The 16737-nt window shown below is 39.9% G+C and overlaps 1 protein-coding gene across 3 annotated transcripts in view; it reads right to left on the reverse strand.

Annotated features, from left to right (window-relative positions):
- Nucleotides 1–15864, reverse strand: part of SAMD8 (sterile alpha motif domain containing 8) — a 50005-nt gene extending 34141 nt beyond the window's left edge. The window contains exon 1 of one of the 3 annotated variants that reach the window (XM_055325292.1): nt 15690–15864. In XM_055325292.1, the coding sequence (XP_055181267.1) occupies nt 15690–15830 (141 nt within the window). In that variant the 5' untranslated portion in view covers nt 15831–15864. Of the gene's footprint in view, nt 1–15019; nt 15040–15656 lie in introns of those variants that run through there. The other 2 variants (XM_055325291.1, XM_055325295.1) reach the window with 2 other exon arrangements.
- Nucleotides 15865–16737: the final 873 nt, after the last annotated feature.

The following is a 16737-nucleotide window of genomic DNA, read 5'->3' on the forward strand; positions in this document are numbered from 1 at the left end:
GCTTCTTTTAGGTATATACCCAGAAGTAGAACTGCTGGGTCATTTGGTAATTCTGCTTACTTTTTTCAGAAATCACCATACCATTTTTCAAAGAATCTGTATCATTTTACATTTCTACCAGCAATGTACAAGTATTCCAATTTTCTATATTCTCACCAACACTTGCTATTTTGTTTCTTTTCTAACAACAGTCATCCTAATGGATATAAAGGGATATCTCATTATGGTTTTTATTTGATTTCCATAATGATTAGTGATGTTGACCATCTTTTTATGTGCTTACTAAACATCTGTAATCTTCTTTAGAGAAATGTCTATCCAAGTCCTTTGCCCATTTTTTAATTGAGTTGTCTGTTTTTGTTGTTGGTGAAGTGGTATGTTCTTAAACCAACAGTTCCAAGCTGGTCTAATTCTAATACCTTTGCTGATTATGGCAAAGGTAGCACTTTTGGCACACCATTTCAAATCTTATTATAGAAGTCATTCCTAGCAACCCAGCCCAGAGCCTAGGAGTTTCTATCTCTTGCAACTGAACCCTAACTGAATATACCAGTATGGGCCCTTCAGTCTTCCAAGTTATTATCCTTCAAAGCAAGTGAAGTACCCAAGGTTTCAACCTCTCTCATAAGTTCCACATTTTAGTTCAATTCTAGGTAAGGCAAGTAAATTTATGCTATTTCCTTCAATGTCCTGGGAAACTAATTAAGCAGGATATGGTTTCATCTGCTCTTTTCATTATATGCATATAATCTTGCATTATCTTTGGAATGAATGACATGTTTTATTTCAGTAAGCTGTATGATTTATCTCTCAATCAAGCACATTGTGCCAGTGGAAAAAGACTAAACAATAAAATGTCCTGTTAATAATATAAACACAACAAAGACTCTCATCTGGCTATTTCATCTATTAAGTAGGTTCAACTCTATCAAGAACAAGAAAGTAGACAAGTGTCCCATGGCTCCCGGCCAGCCTCAGGTCTCCCAGGAGCATGGGGAAAATGAAGGGGGTGTGGGCCCAGTCGCACCAGACTACCCATGGTGGGGTGGGAGCGTGGAATAAAGTAGACAAATAGCACACTACAAATTAAAGAAAGGGGAGATACAGCTCATGCTCTCTGTTACTAGCAGGGAGCCTGCTTCTCTCTCTCTCTCTCTCCCTTTACCCCTCCCCCCTGCTCATACTTTCTCTCTCTTTAATAAATAAAATTTTTAATAAATAAATGTGTAAAAAATGAAGTAGCAATCAAAATAATAACCTAATGCCCCAATGCCCTTTAAACAGGATTATTAGAAACAAAACAAAAACCTCTCCCTTTACACTAGTTATTTCATTAAGAGTATACTCTTGGGGTGCCTGGCTGGCTCAGTCAGTGGAGGATGTGACTCTTGATCTTGGAGTTGTGAATTTGAGCCCCATGTTTGGTGTAGAGGTTGCTTAAAAATAAGATCTTAATTCTTCAGGTCTTCAGACAGTTTTACACCAACAAATTCAGAATGTCTAAATGCCAAGAGATAACCCCTGGTTACTAATTTGATAAATTCATAAGGAATCAGGATCTGGTAACCAGCCTCAAAGATTCAAAACTTGATCTTGTCATTACCCCAGAGTTGATCAAACCAAGGGAGACTAACAGCAATCTAGAAGGTACTGATAGATAAACTAGAATGCTACTTCAGTGTCTAGAAGGAATACTCAAGAATCTTGTTCCAGGCAGACTCTTTCAAAACTCTGAAGTCTTAGGAAGCTGATTGATTGACTGATATTTATTTTTATTCATGAGAGACAGAGAGACAGAGAGAGAGAATTTAATTAAGCTAATTTAATAATCAGAATGTTACTTATAGAATAAGCAATCAAGCAAAGAAAAGCAGATGATTTTAAGCAAAATTTAATCCAGATTCTTTTGAGACTTACTGTAAAATGTCTGTGCCTCAAAGAGTATCTGTCTAGAAAAAGTTGTTCCTATCTCCCAGGTTCTCTATCTCCTGCACAAAGAGGGATATAAAAAAAGCCTTTGACTCCTCCTTTGCCTATGCTCCAAGGAATTTATATATACAATGCTTTTCAACTTGGCTACGTATTAGAATAACATGAAGTTTAAAAACATACCTGTTTCACTGCCCATGCCCACCCCAAGACAACTGGATCACAATCCCTGCCTGGATAGAAGTTTGACATCTGCATTTTTAAAAAGCCTCTCAAGTGATTCTGAAGCATGGTGTTAGACCATCCAGTCTAATTCTGCTTGTTCTTCTATTTCTGGTTTGGCTAACATTTAATCTATTTTCTTTCTTTCTTTTTTTTTTTTTTTTTTTTACATTTAATCTTTCAAGTCCTTTCATAGACATCTTATTTCATCCATTATGTGTTGATTTTGTGTTGAGTAGCTGTCTCTCTTATATTATAATCTACATGATACACCTGAATGAAACAGTGAAACATATACATAAAACAGTAAAGGATCACATTCTAGGGATGACTGCTCACAATATTAAGAAAAATTGCAGTTATTTCACATTAAAAATATTTCTTTAGAGTCTGTTTATAATACTGAAAACTAATACCCAGAAAACAGAGAATTTTTATTTTTTAAAAGACTTATTTATTTGAGAGAGAGAAAGAGAGAAAAAGAACAAGTGGAAGAGGGGCAGAGGGAGAGAATCTTTAAGCAAACTCCCAGCTGAGCAGGGAGCCCATGAGATCATGACCTGAATGGAAATTAAGAATCAGATGCTTAACCACTGAATCACCCAGACACCGTGAGAATTTTTATTATTTTAAATAACCGATCAAATTTATCCACAATTTATGTTTCTGATAACTAGAATAAGGAAATAAGTCTTCAAAATATATTAAGAATGGTAAAAAAAAAATCTATAATAAACATTTTTAAATCTAAACCCTGGCAGGATTTAAGAGCTTTATTTTTAACCCATCCTTTAACTTTAAGGAAAAACAGTATGATATGGTGAAGAGCAGTGAATTGATTGTCAAAATTCTTGGAGCTTAGTTTCAATAATATTAACTCCTTAGATGACTTAAAACAGTCTAAACTTTTTTGCATCTAGATACCTTATCTGTAAAATGAGGTAGGAAAGAGTGAGCTAATAGAAGGAAACTAACATTTATGAACATCTATTATATGTCAGACACCATCCAGGGTGATTTCACTTAATAATAATAACAATAATAATAATAGCAATAATAATTCCTGCTTGATTTTTGCCTAGTTGCTTTAGGGACTCTGCCTGGCTGAACCTGTTTCATCTTTTATTAAGATTTTATTTTTAAGTAATCTTTTTTTTTTTATTTTTTTATTTTTTATTTATTTATGATAGTCACACACAGAGAGAGAGAGAGAGGCAGAGACACAGGCAGAGGGAGAAGCAGGCTCCATGCACTGGGAGCCCGATGTGGGATTCGATCCCGGGTCCCCAGGATCGCACCCTGGGCCAAAGGCAGGCGCCAAACCGCTGCGCCACCCAGGGATCCCTTAAGTAATCTTTATATTCCAACTCACACACTCTAAATTCTGAACTGTGTTCAGTGCATTTTCAGGAAGTAACAAGAGGCAATAGCTAGATTAGCTAACATCTTAAGACATTTAAGCAGTGCCAGGAAGTGTTCTAAGTGTTTTACTTGTATGCTCAAATTCTCACAACCATATAAAGTAGGTATTAGTATCTTCCTCATTTTACAGATGAGATAACTGAGACAGATGGATTAAATAACTTACCAAGATAAATGTGTACTAGTAATTAGTACAGACAAGTTTTCAACCCAGGCAATCTCATTTCAAAGTCCATGTTCTTACTACACCAAACCATCTCATGTAAGCTGAAGGCTCTTGTAATTCTATAGGGATTGAATCTCATAAATACTAAACATTTTCTAGTTTTCAGCAGAGGAATTTATCAAAGGTCTTCAGTTACATTACATAAAGATTACATAAATGAGACTGCCTAATGATGAAAGCTTTTGCATCACAAATTTTACACTACTGTTCAGTCTCAAACATTTACTGCCTGCTATATACAGATGTCAGGTAATAAGGCACTGGGGATATAGACAGTATTAAAATGCCCTCATGTTGTGTTTGTTCACCTATTAAATATTTATTGTGCACATAACATGTGCAGGGTATTGCACTAGGCAAGTGGCACTTACCTAGATGAATCTGAAACAGATCCTGCCCTTGCTGATTTTAATCTAAAAGGGATATTAAAGAAAGTCATTTTTTTTCAAAAGGTGAAATGAATTACAGCTGTAGTTCTTTATATACACTAGCTCATTTAATTCATAAAACAATACAAACAAAATAGTTTACTTATGAAACATGTTTTAAAAATTAGAAAAGTTAAAGGAGTTGGAAAAGAGAAGTTATTTCCAGTTAGTGAGCTCAGAAGAGTTCTTGGAAGTGACATCTGAGCTGAGCCTTTAAGGAGAGCTGAAACTGTGGATAGAGATGGAGAAATAAAAGTACACTAGTAGAGGAAAACTGCATGAGTGAAGGTACAAAGAAAGAAAACACTGGAGAACCATTAGTGTCAATAGGGCATAAGGGAGTATTGAGATATTAAGCTGAAAATATAACTTGGGGCTAGATCATGAAAATCTTTAATTGTCAAGTTCAGGACATTCTACAGACAATGGGGAGCCACTAGAGATTTTTGAACAAGATGACATCATGAGTGTGCTTTAAAGAGAGTAACTGTCAGAAAAATGTAAAACACACTGTGAAGATTGAAGCTAGCATAAAACTATTTAACAGAATGAAGGAAGGAAACGGCTTCTAAAAAACAGATAAGAGATGAAGGAAATACTACAGCAGATGAAAAAATGGCAGTGATTGCACTCTTTCTGACAAATACATTTTTAAAAACAGTATATGTGGACTTCTGTTTGTGGAAAGATGTAGTAGAAATACTTTTTCCTATTACTCCCTGGATGAACCACATACCTGAAAAAGGCCTCATATCTAGAACATATAAAAAATTGCCAAAATTCAACAGTAAAAAAAAAAAAAAAAATCCAGTGAAAAAATAGGCAAAAGACATGAATGGTTTGTCATCAAAGAGGATAGATGGGGATCCCTGGATGGTTCAGTGGTTTGGTGCCTGCCTTCGGCCCAGGGCGTAGTCCTGGAGTCCCAGGATCTAGTCCCACTTTGGGCCCCCTGTGTGGAGCCTGCTTCTCTCTCTGCCTGTGTCTCTGCCTCTCTGTGTCTCTCATGAATAAATAAATAAAATCTTAAAAAAAAAAAAAGAGGATAGATGAATGGCAGAGAAGCACATGAAAAGATGTTCACCATCACTAGCTGCTAGGGAAATGCAAATTAAGACCACGGTGAAGTACTGATAAACACCTGTTGAACAGCTAAAATAAATTGTGCAATATGGAATGTTGTCAAGGATGCAGAGAAACTAGACCTCTTCCATACTGCTCGGGAAAAGTAAAGTTGTACAGCCATGCTGGATGATAGTTTGGCAATTTCTTTAAAGACAGAGCATATATTTATCATACAACTTAGCAACTGTACTCCTGGGCATTTATCCCAAAGAAATGAAAGCTAAGGTTCACACAAAAACCTGTATATAAATGTCCCTAGCTTCATTACTTTTTACTTTTCATTACCTTTTTTTTTTTTAAGAGTCTATTTATTTATTTGAGAGAGAGGAGAAAAAGAGAGATGAGCAGCAGGAGGGGCAGAGGGAGAAGCAGACTCTACGCTGAGCAGGGAGCCTAATGTGGGTCTCGATCCCAGGACCCAGAGATCATGACTTGAGCCAAAGGCAGATGCTTAACCAACTGAGCCACCCAGGCCTCCCCTTAGCTTCATTACTTGTCATAGCCAAAACGTGCATAAAAATAAAATATCTCAAAACATGTGAACAGTTAAACTCTGGTACATCCATACCATGGAATACTACTCAGCAATAAAAATTAATAAACTATGGATATATATACAGTCGACGGGTCTCAAGGGCATTGTGCTAAGTGAAAAAAGTCAATTTCAAATGGTCACATACAATATGACTCCCTTTATAATATCCTCAAAATAATAAAATTATGCAGGTAGAAAACAGATTAGAGGTTGCCAGAAGTTAGAAAGTGTGTGTCAGGGGTATGGAGGTTACCCCAAGGGAGATCTTTATTGTGATGGAATAATTCTATGTGTTTTAAACATGTTTTTAAGCAAAAAAAAAAAAAATCTCTAAATCCAATGTGGGGCTTGAACTCACAGCCCTGAGATGAAGAGTCACATGCTCTTCCAACTGAGGTAGCCAGGTTCCCCTCTGTATTTGGACTGGTGCGATGTTTAAATAAACCTACTCATAATAAAATGATACACAACTATATATGCAGTTTTGAACCAATTCCTGGTCTCGATACTGTACTGTAACTATGTAAGATATAACTAGTGAGGCACCCTGAGTGAAAGGTAAATGGGATCTCTCTGTACAATCTATACAACTTCTCGTGAATCTAATTATTTCAAAATTAAAGTTTAAAAAAATCTTTAAAGGAGCAAAATGTCCTAAAAAATAGCATATGTAGCCCATGTATACATCTTTAAGTAAAACATCAAATTATTAATAGCTACTACTCCAGTGAACTCTTTCACTCTCTACGTTAAATATTTCTAAAATTTCTAAATTTTATACAATAAGTATGAAATACTTGATATTCAAAGGGAGAAGATTCTTTTAAGAAAATGAAAACAATATTTCTTCAATATTTCTTTCTTTTTTTTCTTTTTTAAAGATTTACTTATTTATTCATGATAGACACAGAGAGAGACAGAGACACAGGCAGAGACACACAGGCAGAGGGAGAAGCAGGCTCCACAGTGAGAGCCCCTTGCAGGACTTGATCCCAGGACTCCAGGATCGTGCCCTGGGCCAAAGGCAGGCGCCCAACCGCTGAGCCACCCAGGGATCCCCCTGAAAACAGTATTTCTTACTACTTAAAGCACATCACACAAATGTCAATAGAAGATTAAGAAAATCAACTAAATTCAACTATTAACCCTGTATGCATATACACACTAAATAAAAGATAAGAAATAGTGAGGCAACTAACAAGACCGAGAAGTCCAAAAGAACATCTGATTATAGATCCAGCCCTAACATCCATTAACAGTGTGACCTAACCTTTATACTGTAAGAGACCAAAAGATTACGAACAGAAACTAATCAGAAATATTAAATGCATAATGTTTTGTAAATCAGGATGACAGAATTCTTAAAATGGTAGGATTGGGAGTGACCTGAAAGCTGTAGCAGAATTCCTCAATTGACAGCTAAAGAAACAAAGACTTGAGAAAGAAATAAATTTCAGACAGTTATTCTGCAACAGAATTTGATATTAAGCCCAGAAAGCGGGATCCCTGGGTGGCGCAGCGGTTTGGCGCCTGTCTTTGGCCCAAGGCGCAATCCTGGAGACCCGGGATCAAATCCCACGTCGGGCTCCCGGTGCATGGAACCTGCTTCTCCCTCTGCCTGTGTCTCTGCCTCTCTCTCTCTCTCTCTCTCTCTCTCTCTCTGTGTGTGTGTGTGTGTGTGTGTGTGTGACTATCATAAATAAATAAAAATTTTAAAAAAATAAAATAAAAATAAACCCAGAAAGCATAGCAGTTAAGAATGCTGGCTCTGGAATCAAACTGCCTAGATTCAAATTGTGGATTTAGCACTCACAGCTATGTGACCTTGCATTAGTTACTTAACCTTCCTGGGCCTCATTATTTTTATCTGCAAATGAAGAGAACACTAGTTCTTACTCCACAGGCTTATTGTCTATGGAGATTACATGGAATAATACATGTAATGCATTTGTAATAATGCTTGGCAATTACAAACTGCTAAGTAAATGTAAGCTACTATTGCTATCATCATCAACTCCTCTTTCTGCTAGTGTTGTCCTAGGCCTGAAATTAAATCATTAGGATAGTCATCTATCAACTAATAGTTAAACCCACTCTTAACTCTTGAAATCTTTGGGTTAATATGAATTATGAGTATTTGAAAACAACTGTAAAATCTTATAAAGGTTTTGCTCAAGTGCAATTACCTTTCAGGAAAACAACAATGTAATCAAATAACATAAACCAAAAAACAAAATAACAAGTGATTCCAATTAATCAGAGTAGAATTCAAGTCAAAAGGAGCTCCTCATAAAAAGACTCATTTAATATCAAGCTTAACTAAATAAAAATATTTCAAAAGGAACATACCAACATTAAAAAAAATACATTACAGGTTGATACAATTGATGATTGTTGATTCTACAAGTAGTTCTAGGGGTGCCTGGCTGGTTCGGTCAGTGGAGCATGGGACTCTTGATCTTAGGGTTGGAGGCTTGAGCCCCATGTTGGGTGTAGAGATTACTTAAAAATAAAATCTTAAAAAAAAAAAATGGACTCTAACAATTTGGGAAGAAATTGGGGAAATTAGGATTCTAAAGTGACAAACTATCTTGCTGGTTTTAATTATGCAAACACATAAGAGACCAAAATGGTTTCTAATTTATCATTATGCAATCTTTAGAATACAAAAGATTTATCAACAGGAGCACCTGGGTGGTTCAGTCAGTTAAGCCAACTCTTGGTTTTGGCTCCTATTGTGACCTCAGGGTTGTGGGATGGAGCCCCTCACAGGCTCAGTGCTCAGTAGGGAGTCAGCTTGAGATACTTTCCCTCTCTTTTTGCCCCTCTTCCCGTGTGCATGTACACCTGCTTTCTCTAAAATAAACAAAAAAGTCTTAAAAAAAAAAAAAAACACCTAAAAACTCACAAAGGATATATCACTAAAATGAAAACTTTACTTTCATACATTTCATAGAACCAGTGTCTAGGTTCATATAGTGACAGTGATTTAAATATGCTGGATTTTTCTGGCAGTTTCACTTGATTGTGTATACTCTAAAATACAAGTATAGCCGGAAGCAATGGTCTTCTTTAAAAACCATACATTAAATTGTCTCTTAAGGAATTTAGAACAAGTGATGAAACTTGATTCATCTGTGCTATTTTTGAAAGTTATTACTGATTTGGTATGCTGTTAAAATTTTTGTTTATTTATTAAAGATTTTTATTTATTTATTTGAGAGAGAGGGAGGGAGGGAAAAGAGCACAAGTAGGAAAAGGGGCAGAGGGACAAGCAGACTCCTCGCTGTGAGCATGCAGCCCAATGCAGAGCCCTATTCCAGGACCCTGAAATCATGACCTGAGCTAAAGTCAGTAGCCCAACCAACTGAGCCACCCAGGCACCCCTACAGTAAAATTTTTAAAAATTATAATTTCCAAGTGATGTATAAAATTTAAAACATGGGACACCTGGGTGGCTCAGCAATTGAGCATCTGCCTTAGGCTCAGGGTGTGATCCCACAGTCCGGGGTTCGAGTCCCACATCAGGCTCCCTGCATAGATTCTCCCTCTGATATTTTTTTAAAAAATATTTATATATTTATTCATGAGAGACACACAGAGAGAGAGGCAGAGACACAGGCAGAGGGAGAAGCAGGCTCCATACAGGGAGCCTGACATGGGACTCGATCCTGGGTCTCCAGGGCCACACCCTGGGGTGAAGGCGGCGCTAAACTGCTGAGCCACCTGGGCTGCCCCTAAATAAATCTTTAAAAAGAAAAAAAAAAACCCTAAAATATAATATGCATATTCCAAGAGGAAAAAAAGAGGGAAGAGATTTTTTTTATTATTATATAAAGTTAATGTTAATAAATTCCCCTTAAGGCAATCATACATTATAGTTGAGCTCACACTAAAATAAGCTTAAGTCTAATTTCACCTAATAAAGCTTACTTATCATGCACACAATAGAGACAAATTATACCCGTTTGTAGATCCATAAACCAGGGCATAAAATTTAATTTTCATCAAAGTAAAAAGCCTAAACTATAAGGCAGAAGGACAAAGTTTACTTTGGGCTTTTAGCTCTGTAGTCTGTAGTATTCAAGACTACGCAGCTGTTTTTCCTAATCTCATTTTTTTTTATTTTTTTAAAAGATTTTATTTATTTATTCATAGAGACACACACAGAGAGAGAGAGAGGCAGAGGCACAGGGAGAAGTAGGCTCCATGCAGGGATCCTGACATGGTACTTGATCCAGGGTCCCCAGGATCAAACCTCGGGCTGCAGGCGGCGCTAAACCGCTGTGCCACCAGGGCTGCCCTCATTTTTATTTTTTTTAATCCTAAATTAAAATCTTTCCAAGGAGCAAACACAAAACTACACTATTATTTTCTCTTTATGTTTATCAAAAACTATTTTACTTTTCTTAATAATTAGAGCATTGTTTCCAAACAATGAATTCTGTAGAATCTATGAAATCTATAGTTACAGTTACAAAGACCCTGAACCAATTTCTACCATCTATTTTTGAAACTCCAATAGTGATTCTCCACTGTTTAGTTATGTTCTACTTCTAAACAGTAAGAGTTTGGGGCAGCACATTTGAAGAAAGGCTGTACTTCAGTTCTTAGATATTTTTTGCTGCTCCAAATTTGCCTTTAAGACTTCCACTAGCAGGCTGCACCTAATTCTATACCACATTCAGAACCATCTGAGCTCAATGAGTAAGAATCTAATAGACAACACTCTCCACTTAAAACTCAGTTACAGTAAAAGCTTTTCCTTTTGATGAAAATGGTGAAATGATGAAAATTTAGCAGTAAGTTTGATGAAGGATTCTTGTTCTGGCTCCATGCCAATAAAAAAAAAATAGGGCACAAAGAAGCATATATAAGTAATAAAGCATATAAAATTAATTCTTAAAATAAATAAATAAATAAAATTAATTCTTATTCTAACCACTAAAATGATATTGAGAAAGGTTAGTGATTTGACATACTTATTAGTAAAATCTTTTTATTTTTAAATATGCTACATCTCCAAATCAAATCAACATAATGGAAAATGAGAAACTGGCTCAAGATTTCAAAATACATCACATTACTGTAAAAATATGCTGTACTTGGACCCCAAATTTAATCTATGATTTTGGCAATTTTTGACTTTCATGACAATATTTATGAAACTGACATTGATTTAATTTAGTCTCAAACTAAACTAAAACCAATTTGAAAGCATTTTCAGTAACTCAGTGATACAGTTTAACTTACAAGAAGACCTGAAACTAGAATTCATGGTTCTCATCTTCTCCTAGAATCTCTTACCTGTCAGGAGAACAAAGGGTCAAGATAATACATTACTGCCTCTCTTGAGGATCGAGTCCCACATGGGGCTCCCTGCATGGAGCCTGCTTTTCCTTCTGCCTCTCTCTCTCTCTCATGAATAAATAAATAAAGTCTTAAAAAAAAAAAACTATACCCACAATAAAAATTTCAGACAAATATAAATATAGGTCACTGATTTCACAACACTCTTTTGAGGTACATATGTCAAAAAAACTATTCTGTGGTGAAACACTGTGATGAAACTATTGTAACCAAGTTTTCCTACTTTCTACTATCCTAAGCAAGAGCCAAGATAGATTCATGTTATACTCTGTATTGAAGTGATTTTACTAATGGGAGGACCCAGTGTGTAGTGATATAAAAAACATTGCAATATGAAGGCATGAAATCTAGAGTTAGCTAGAAGGTCAGGCTTAAGATCCAGTGATGATGGTGTTGTGCCTATGGGGGAGGAATATTCACACCACAAGTCTGTCACAAATCCACATCCCATACTCATATGACAAATTACCAACCAGTGACAAGAGGCAGCACGAAAACACCGAATTGTTCTCCAAACGTGCCTGGTCAGTGCTCTCCAATTTTTTGATAACTTCTCAAAGCTTTGATGATTTCTCAAAGCTAAGAAGACAGTAAGATCTAAAAAGAATCACTGTCACGATTAATAGCCATGTTAGATTCACACTATTAACACCATATATTGGGATCCCTGGGTGGCGCAGCGGTTTAGCGCCTGCCTTTGGCCCAGGGCGCGATCCTGGAGACCCGGGATCAAGTCCCCCGTCGGGTTCCCGGTGCATGGAGCCTGTTTCACCCTCTGCCTGTGTCTCTGCCTCTCTCTCTGTGTGTGACTATCATAAATTAAAAAAAAAAAAAAAAAAAAAAACCCACCATATATTACATTAGGCCTGGATGTATGAATTTTCAATGAATATCTAATTAAGATGGTAATTTTTTTTTTTTTTTTTTAAGATTTTATTTGAGGGAAGCCTGGGTGGCTCAGCAGTTTAGCACCACCTTCAGCCCAGGGTGTGATCCTGGAGACCCAGGATTGAATCCCAAGTCAGGCTCCATGCACAGAGCCTGCTTCTCTCTCTGCCTGTGTCTCTGCCTCTCTCTCTCGCTCTCTGTTTCTCATGAATAAATAAATAAAATCTTAAAAAAATAATAAAGATTTTATTTGATAATGAGAGTGAGAGAGAGAAAAAGAGAGAGAGAGAAAACAAGCAGGGGGAAGGGGCAGAAGGAGAGGGAGAAGCCAATTCCTTGCTGAGCAGGGAGCCTGAGGCGGGATTCAATCCTGGGACCTGGGATCATGACCTCAGCGGAAGGCAGATGTTTAACGGAATGAACCACCCAGGTGCCCAATATGGCCATTCTTATAAGATAAAATAACAATATTATTCATTAGAACATCTGTGATACAATTTCTCAGAAACAATGTTAAAATTTCAATTCTCAGAAAAGCCATGAAAATGTCTCTAAATCAGTTATGGCAAAGTTTTGAAAAAGCAGTGAGGATTTAGTGCTTAACAAAATAAGAATGTTTACAAGTAGTTGTGCAATGTGAATTAGAGTATTTAGAGAATGGAGAGAGTACTACTGAAATCAAAACTGATTTATCTAAGTATATCTACATGTGCTGCCATTGTGGTCATGCTGGCATTTCTTCTCAGGGAAACTGCTCTACCATAAAACTGATTTTCTTTACAACTAAGTGACTGTGAGAACTGTCAAAGGGAAACAAAACTAACTATTAGGCATGCTAAAACATTAACTGTACAACTCCTTTTAATGGTTTATTTAATTTCATAGTAATATTATGATGTAACCTGAACAGCGAGTTCTATTTCAGTTCAATTCCATAAATTTTCAAAGGCTGAGACTTCTATTCAGAGCTAAGTATAAAGACAAGGTCTTTAGAGAATCTCAATCTGGTGCCGGGAAACAGAAACAATAGTAATACTATGTAACTTCCAACTAAAGATCATTTGTATTAAGTTAAAGAAAGCATAGTTAATCTTCTGACAACAGTTAAAGCAAAGAGAACTCATCTCTCTTTTAAAGAAATAATTACTAGTCCACTGAGCATCTGAAGATATGAGAGTCTATACACATAAACTAATTTACACAATTTTGCAGTCAGTACATTTTCACTGCATAAAGATTAAACAGTAGGTATCTGTTTAGAGAAGAAACACTCAATTAAAAGTTTGTTTTGAGGGCACCTGGGTGGCTCAGTGGTTGAGCATCTGCCTTTGGCTCAGGGCATGATTGATCCCAGGATCCTGGGATCCAGTCCCACATCAGGCTCCCTGCAGGGAGCCTGCTTCTCCTTCTGCCTGTGTCTCTGCCTCTCTCTGTGTGTCTCTCATGAATAAATAAATAAAATCTTTTAAAAAATCAAAGTTTGGGGCAGCCCCAGTGGCGCAGCGGTTTAGTGCTGCCTGCAGCCCGGGGCGTGATTCTGGAGACCCAGGATCGAGTCCCATGTTGGGCTCCCTGCATGGAGCCTGCTTCTCCCTCTGCCTGTGTCTCTGCCTCTTTCTGTGTCTCTCATGAATAAATGAATAAAATATTTAAAAAAAATAAAATAAAAATAAAAAATCAAAGTTTGTTTTGAAATAGCCAACAAATTTGCAAAACATACAATCAAACAAAAAATTGTAAAAGTAATCTTAACATAGCTAAAGACTGCGTGAAGTCATGTTATTATTTAACAATAATACAAAAGGAAATTAACTTATTTTTACTAAAGTGAACTTAAGTATTCCAATCATCATTTTTCTGGCACAGTTATTGTTCCGGCACTATGTCTTCTATAAAAAGCATCTGTGTACCCATCTATCCCAGGTCTGTTTACTGCAACTATAAGTATTCCCTATTCTTATTTTTCTACATCACTCTACTAAAAATATTCACACAATATATGCAAAATTGCATTCATATTGGTCCTGCAAACTCGTCCAAAGCACCCCTCCAATTCACAAGAGACTTCAGTCCTGGAGTTAAGGGTGAGAAAAAGAGGTGGCACACCTAGCCTGTGGTGATTTCACATATACAGCAGACCCTTGAGCAACGGGGTTTGAATTGTACAGGTCCACTTATATGCAGATTTTTTTCAGTCCTTACTGTATTTATAGTGCCGTCCTGTCAATTTATTTTCTCTCCCATATGATTTTCTTGACATTTTATTTGCTTTCGCTTACTTTATTATGAGAATGCAACATATGATACACTGTTAACACACAAAAATGCGTTAATCAGCGGTTTATGTCATCGGTAAGGCTCTTGATCAACAGGCTGTTAGCTAAGTTTCTGGAGAGTCAACAGTTATAGGGGATTAGGACTGCACGCTTCCAACCCCCTGTTGCTCAAGGGTCAACCGTAGTTGTAAGAATCCTTTTAACCCAGACACCTGCCCTGAACCACGTTTTTAACCTGCAGTAAATATATGTGTCAAGTTGTCAAAGCGGCGGCAACAGTCCATACCCCAGTACCTGTAAAACCTAAGAGCCTGAGGTCTTGTTTTAAAGTCTCATATTTAAAGATAACGTGTTCATCTTTTGTTAAAGATCTAAATTTGCCTGGTATTTCCAGGAAAGCTGGGGAGGGAGGTGGTGGTGGAAAAAATACAAAGAGAAAAACCCACGCTCTGTGGCTGTGAGAAAACTAAACCACGTCTTGATGGTCAGAATCAGTCCTTTCACTCTTTCGCGAACATCCCTTCCTTTTTACCACTCCCCCGCCGCCCTCCCACCACGCGCCGCCAGGCGTTTCAGCAAATCAGTGCTCGACACCAACCCCAGGTTCTTTAAAGGATCCACCGTCCACAAACGAGAGGACCCCATAATCCGAGCCTATTACCCTCGTGATCTCTGGTGGTGGCTTCGCAGACACCTGTGAAGACGCCAAAGCCCGACGTTAGATTCCCCAAGGGCTCCTTTTTCTTTTTTCTGACCCGATTTCTCTTTTTCTGGCCCTATTTTTTAGGTCGGACGGACCCAATCACACCTAAGTCCTCCTGCGCCTTGGCACCCCCCACCCCACCCCACCCCACCCCCACCCCTCGGTCGGCTAGCCGCCGCGTGAGCCGGCCGCGGACCGGGCTGCTCCGCCCCCCTCCCCCCCAAATCCCCGAGCATCCCTTCCTCCCGCCCCGCATTCCCGCGGGGCCCCGGGGTCGGCCTCGCCCCTCCTCGGCTCCCCCGACCCTCCGAGCCCTCGCCCCTTCGGAGCCCCTGTCCCTCCGCCCTCGCCCCCCTCAGGCCCTCGGCTCCACAGCCCCCGCTTCCCGCAGGCTCCGTTCTGGGGCCGACCCTCCAGGCAGCCTCAGCCGTCCCCGCCCTCCGCAGCCAGGCTCCGCCGCTGCCTCCCGACACATCCCCGGCGGCGGGCGCCTCCCCAACTCCCCCTCGCCTCGGGCGCGGCTTCCGCTCACCTCCGCGGTCCCAGCCGGGCTCCCCCGACCCACCTCCGAGTCGGCGTCCGAGCCGCCGTCGGAGTCCCGGGCCCTCCGGGCCTCGCCGGAGTGCAGCGCCCCGAGCGGCGGAGGCGGAGCCCGGGGAGGCGAGCCGGAGTGCAGGCGGGGGCGGTGGCGGCTGCGCGCGGGCATCGCCTCGGCCGGTCTCCGCCGCGCCCGCGGCCGCCCGAAGCCGAACCGGAACTGCTTCGGGAGGCGGGGCCGCGCGGCCGAGGGGCGGAGCCCTACGGGGCGGGGCGGGGCCCAAACCGGAAGGGTCGTCGCATTCGAGACCCGCGAGCGGAGGAAAGCCGCAGCGAGGCGGCGCGAGAGCGCATGCGCCGGGCCCACCGCCCAGCGCGAGCGCACAGGGGGCGGGTGCAGGCGGGTGCAGGCGGAGGCGGCCGGTAGGACTGGGTAGGGAGGCTCGGGGGCGGGAGGAGGTGCCCGGTTCCTTTGGAGGGAGCCAGCCTCTCTGCAAGAGCCAGCATCCAACGATCATTGTTACATTCCTTGTTCCTCCACTGTCCGACGGTGCTTCCTTCAAATGCTCTATGAACATCTATCTCAATCCTTGTGCCACATCTGCAGGGTATTCTAACACAGGAGGACCGAGACACCTGCCAGACCTACCGCAGTTAACACGTCCCAGAGTCCGGATTCGTACTTCGGAACTGTGCTCTTTTCTCACTCACTATTGGAAAGTCCCCAACCAGCCCTAGAATTGGCTTAAACCAAATCCAAAACCACCTGCGACCTGGGCTCCAAGCCCTCCTTGACCTGCTTCCCCATCAAGTACAGAGCAGGCTTCATTGGCTCTGATGGGGGTGGAGACAGATCCCAGGATAGACAGGAGGCCATACATTCCCCACGGGATCCCCTGGTGTATCCTTTACCCTCAAGCTGGACTCTGGACCAGGAGCAGCTGGGAGCCTTCCCTCTGCAGCTCGTACACCTTGCATCCCATCAGGGCCTTTGCAAAGTCACCTGAGAGTAGGCAAGTCATCTTCCCTCCTGTGCCGATAACTGGCTCTGACAGGTCAGATAAAGACCTTTCTCG

The sequence above is a fragment of the Nyctereutes procyonoides genome, unplaced genomic scaffold, assembly GCF_905146905.1.
Source record: "Nyctereutes procyonoides isolate TBG_1078 unplaced genomic scaffold, NYPRO_anot_genome, whole genome shotgun sequence".
Lineage (NCBI taxonomy): Eukaryota > Metazoa > Chordata > Mammalia > Carnivora > Canidae > Nyctereutes > Nyctereutes procyonoides.